The sequence below is a fragment of the Glycine soja genome, chromosome 10 (genome assembly GCF_004193775.1).
Source record: "Glycine soja cultivar W05 chromosome 10, ASM419377v2, whole genome shotgun sequence".
In the NCBI taxonomy this organism is placed as follows: domain Eukaryota; kingdom Viridiplantae; phylum Streptophyta; class Magnoliopsida; order Fabales; family Fabaceae; genus Glycine; species Glycine soja.
Genome location: NC_041011.1, coordinates 50,273,094 through 50,277,592, shown reverse-complemented (window position 1 = coordinate 50,277,592; position 4,499 = coordinate 50,273,094). Strand labels below are relative to the sequence as shown.

The 4,499-nt window shown below is 40.3% G+C and overlaps 1 protein-coding gene across 1 annotated transcript; it reads left to right on the top strand.

Annotated features, from left to right (window-relative positions):
• The first annotated feature begins 250 nt into the window (after window positions 1-250).
• Window positions 251-3,955, top strand: LOC114371120 (receptor protein kinase-like protein At4g34220). The gene is made up of 2 exons (XM_028328548.1): window positions 251-2,355; window positions 2,810-3,955. Exons 1-2 carry the CDS (start codon window positions 666-668, stop codon window positions 3,460-3,462), a joined length of 2,343 nt encoding a protein of 780 aa, XP_028184349.1. The 5' UTR covers window positions 251-665; the 3' UTR covers window positions 3,463-3,955.
• The last annotated feature ends 544 nt before the right edge of the window (window positions 3,956-4,499 follow it).

Here is a 4,499-nt window from a genome sequence, read left to right as displayed (position 1 = left end):
CCTTCCTAGAAATTTCATTTTTTTTTTCACCCACATCCACGAAATACTAAATTCACGGGGGTGGTGGTGGTGGACTGTTCAGATACTCTGCTACAAGTCATGGGGTTCAACTCACTCGTGTGTCTTTTAGCAACAATTAGATTCCTTTCAGTTCTACTTACCAATTATGCGTAAATAATTTTTTGTTTTTTTTTCTCCTAAGACTTGACAGAGAGAGAGAGAGAGTAGGCACAGCAGTACCATATAACTCCCTTTTATTATCTTTCCTTCAGTTAGGTTCAGTTCAGTGAGTTCACTTCATCTTTATCTGCACAAAGCAGGAGAATTATCTTTTCTTTCTGCTTCCACTTTCTCTCTACAAAACTACAAACTCAATCCAATTATTCCTTTATTTTCTCAGTACCCTCATTTAATCATTTTTCGTCCTTTCACATACAGCCTGTTCGTCTGCCACACTCTAACACATCCTAGCTACTCCCCAAAAGTTCTTCCACTAATTCTCCAACCCCCCCAAGCACCAAACTGATCAAAAGATTTGGTGAACTAAACAAACAAGGAGTAGTAGGTAACCATATCCTTTTGTCTCTTCCCCTCTATACCTGCTCTTTTTCTACACCATGAACTTGTAGTTTAGTTCTCAATATGTTGTATTGCCAAAGGGAATCATGAGCCTTTACTCTCAGAATCTCCATTTGTGGTGGAGACTCTCATCCTTCCTTCTTCTACTTGTTCAATCTGTTACATCTCAATTTGTTGCATTTACATCTCTTAACTCTGATGGGATTCACTTGCTTAAATTCAAATATTCCATCCTCAACGACCCGTTATCAGTCTTAGAGAACTGGAACTACGAGGATGCAACACCATGTTCATGGCATGGTGTTGCATGCAGTGAAATTGGAGCCCCTGGCACCCCTGACTTTTTCAGAGTAACTAGCTTGGCCCTTCCCAATAGCCAACTTTTAGGTTCCGTTTCTGAAGACTTAGGCTTGATCCAATACCTTCGCCACATCGATCTCTCCAACAATTTCCTTAATGGCTCTCTACCCAACACTATCTTCAACTCTTCTCAACTTCAAGTACTTTCCCTCTCAAACAATGTTATCTCAGGCAAACTACCTGAGCTAATTGGCAAAATGACAAACCTTAAACTTCTCAACCTCTCTGACAATGCCTTTTCCGGTTTGATCCCAGAAAACCTCTCTACTCTACCAAACTTAACCGTTGTTTCACTGAAGAGTAACTACTTTTCTGGCAGTGTCCCAACCGGGTTCAACTACGTGGAGATTCTGGATCTGTCATCCAATTTGCTCAACGGATCTTTGCCAAATGAATTCGGCGGCGAAAGCTTGCGCTACTTGAACCTCTCTTACAACAAGATTTCGGGAACAATACCACCAGCATTTGCGAAACAGATTCCTGTAAACACAACAATGGACCTCTCATTCAACAATCTGACAGGACCAATACCAGGGTCTGAGGCTTTGCTCAACCAGAAGACAGAGTTTCTATCAGGGAATGCTGATCTTTGTGGTAAGCCTCTGAAGATTCTTTGCACTGTTCCCTCTACTATGTCCTCTGCTCCACCCAATGTCACCACATCTTCACCAGCCATTGCAGCCATACCAAAAACAATTGACTCAACCCCTTCAACAAACACATCAGGAACCACCACCAGTTCTCAGAATGTCTCACCAAGTGGCCTAAAACCCGCCACCATAGCAGCAATTGTGGTAGGAGACTTAGCTGGCATGGCCCTTTTGGCTCTCATCATTCTCTTCATCAACCAACAGAGAAAGAAACGATATCCAAATCCAAAACCAAACACTAATGCTTCTTCCGCCAACAACCCAGAAAAGAAACAAGAAACTGTTTCAAGACAAGATGCGGAGGCGAGAACTATAACACCTTCACTTCCTTGTTCCTGCTTAACAATCAAAGAAGAAGAAACTTCAGAAGCAACGAGCTCCGACAGTGACCGCGAGAGCAACACCGCAGTGAACATCATGGCAGCACAAAACGGGAACCTTCCGAGACACGGCACTCTTGTGACCGTGGACGGGGAGACAAATTTGGAGCTTGAGACTTTGCTCAAGGCTTCAGCGTATATTTTGGGAAACAGCCACTTCAGCATTGTTTACAAGGCGGTGCTGGAGGACGGAAGATCCTTTGCTGTTAGAAGGATCGGTGAGTGTGGGATTGAGAGAAGGAAGGATTTTGAGAACCAAGTTCGTGCCATTGCAAAGCTTCGCCATCCGAATTTGGTTACGGTTCGTGGCTTCTGCTGGGGCCAAGAAGATAAACTCCTAATATGTGACTATGTCCCTAATGGAAGCCTCGCCACCATAGATCACAGTAAGTTCCTCTACACCATCAATATCATTCGTATTAATCTCTTGAACACTTTATTTAGTTGGTTTTAGTATGGTTTTCAAATTATAATTAGAGTCAGAGTTTCATCTGCTAAACTTAATACAAATCTTTATTGTATGAATTAGTAAGATGAAACTCTAATTATCGTTAGGAGAAATGCTCATGGTACTCTCTCTAACCAATTATAGAAAAAGTCTTTTAGGGAGAGTGTCAAAGAGACTACCGTCTCATATAATCAGATATTAAAATTAGAATTTCACTTGACAACTTATGTTGAACTGTGATACAAACTCGTGTAAGTTATCAAGGTGAAACTTTAACTTAGATTAGATTTTTTTTTGAGGGACTAATTTTGATTAGATAATAATGCTTAATCATGTGAACTATGTTATTTGGTACATTTGTTATCGATGGGAGTTTAATTAATACGGTTTAGGAAGAGCAAGTACATCCCCAATGAACTTGTCCTTGGAGGTGCGGTTGAAGATAGCGAAAGGGGTGGCACGAGGGTTGGCTTTCATTCATGAGAAGAAACACGTGCATGGCAACGTTAAACCCAGCAACATCTTGTTAAACTCGGAAATGGAACCCATCATAAGCGATTTTGGGCTGGACCGGCTCCTCTTGAATGACGTAACCCAAAGAGCGAACGGTTCGGCAAGACAATTAATGGGGAACCAAAGAAACCAACAAGACCTGCCATTCGTAACAATGGGACCATCCACTAGCGGTGTGGGTCAAATAATGCACTATCAAGCACCAGAGTCACTTCAAAACATCAAACCCAATAACAAGTGGGACGTGTACTCTTTTGGCGTGGTCTTGCTGGAGCTTCTAACTGGGAGGGTTCTCTCGGACCGGGAGTTGGACCAGTGGCACGAACCGGGTTCGGTGGAAGATGAGAAAAACCGGGTCTTGAGGATAGCTGACGTGGCAATGAAGTCTGAAATAGAAGGGAGAGAGAATGTGGTATTGGCGTGGTTCAAGTTGGGGATTAGCTGTGTTTCCCATGTCCCACAAAAGAGACCGTCCATGAAAGAGGCTCTACAAATCTTAGACAAAATCCCCGGTGCTGCTCCAGTCCATTAATTCTTCTCCATGATTATGTGTTTCATATTCACACCCCGTTTTTTAGATCAAGGTGCTTAGCCTTTTGTTGACTTGAATTAGGCATCAAGAGAAGAAAAGATTGGAGACAAAAATGTTTGTTTATGCAAGGTAACAATGATTGTAACTTTGACCACTGAATCGAATCCTTGTCTGATCTTATATAATCAAGGTGCATTTTGTTCACGGACATGGGCACGCATGGCCGGTCTTGCTGACTATTAAGCTTGCGCAAGAAGTGATTCATGCATGTTTAGTCGTACATATGAATGATGGGGGACTAGTGCTTCTGATTTATACTGCACAAAATTTTGGACATTGGGGATCTCAAAGTCTTTGATATAATAGTGTGCACTCTTTCATTGTCGGTGTGTTTTTTTAATCATCGATCATGCGTGCCTATAAATCAAACATGTTAAGATATTTTGCTGTCACAGTCCATCTTCGACAAATTAGTCAAATTTAAATTTCTATAGAAATATTCGCTTATTTTTAAAACATTTTCTTAGAGAAATAGATAGTGATGAATATATATTTTTTTTATATAAAATAAAATGGACTAAACGAATGCTTCATGGCACAGTGGAGCACGTGCTTGGTGGTTTTAATTTATATAATTAATATAACTCCAATGCACGTGGTTTCCTGCTCGAAGATAAGAAAAATAAACAGTGTCAGGACATTGTTGATGATGGGTTCGCATAGATAACGAGTATCCATTGATGGGTTTTGTTTCTTGGTGAATCTTAAAATGATTTAGCTGTATTTTTCAGACGATGACCCGCTCTCATCAGCTGCCTTAATATAATATATTCGTTAAAGTTATTTTTTTTTCTTTTATTCCATCTGAAAATATGATAATAAGGAAATTGTTCAGATTTAAATCCTACACGATTAGTAACTGACCTTAGATGAGAAAAAAAAAGGTGAGACGTCTCAATGACTCAATGTTGTTGTTAATGACAAAAATCAGAGTATGTTATATTAAATTCAAAATTTATTATTCATGTGAATATAAT

What these genes read in the sequence shown, in the direction of transcription:
- LOC114371120 (XM_028328548.1), top strand. Translation starts at nt 666, where the DNA reads ATGAGCCTTTACTCTCAGAATCTCCATTTGTGGTGGAGACTCTCATCC. An exon ending in CCTCGCCACCATAGATCACA is followed by an intron (nt 2,356 to 2,809) that starts GTAAGTTCCTCT and finishes AATACGGTTTAG; the next exon opens with GAAGAGCAAGTACATCCCCA.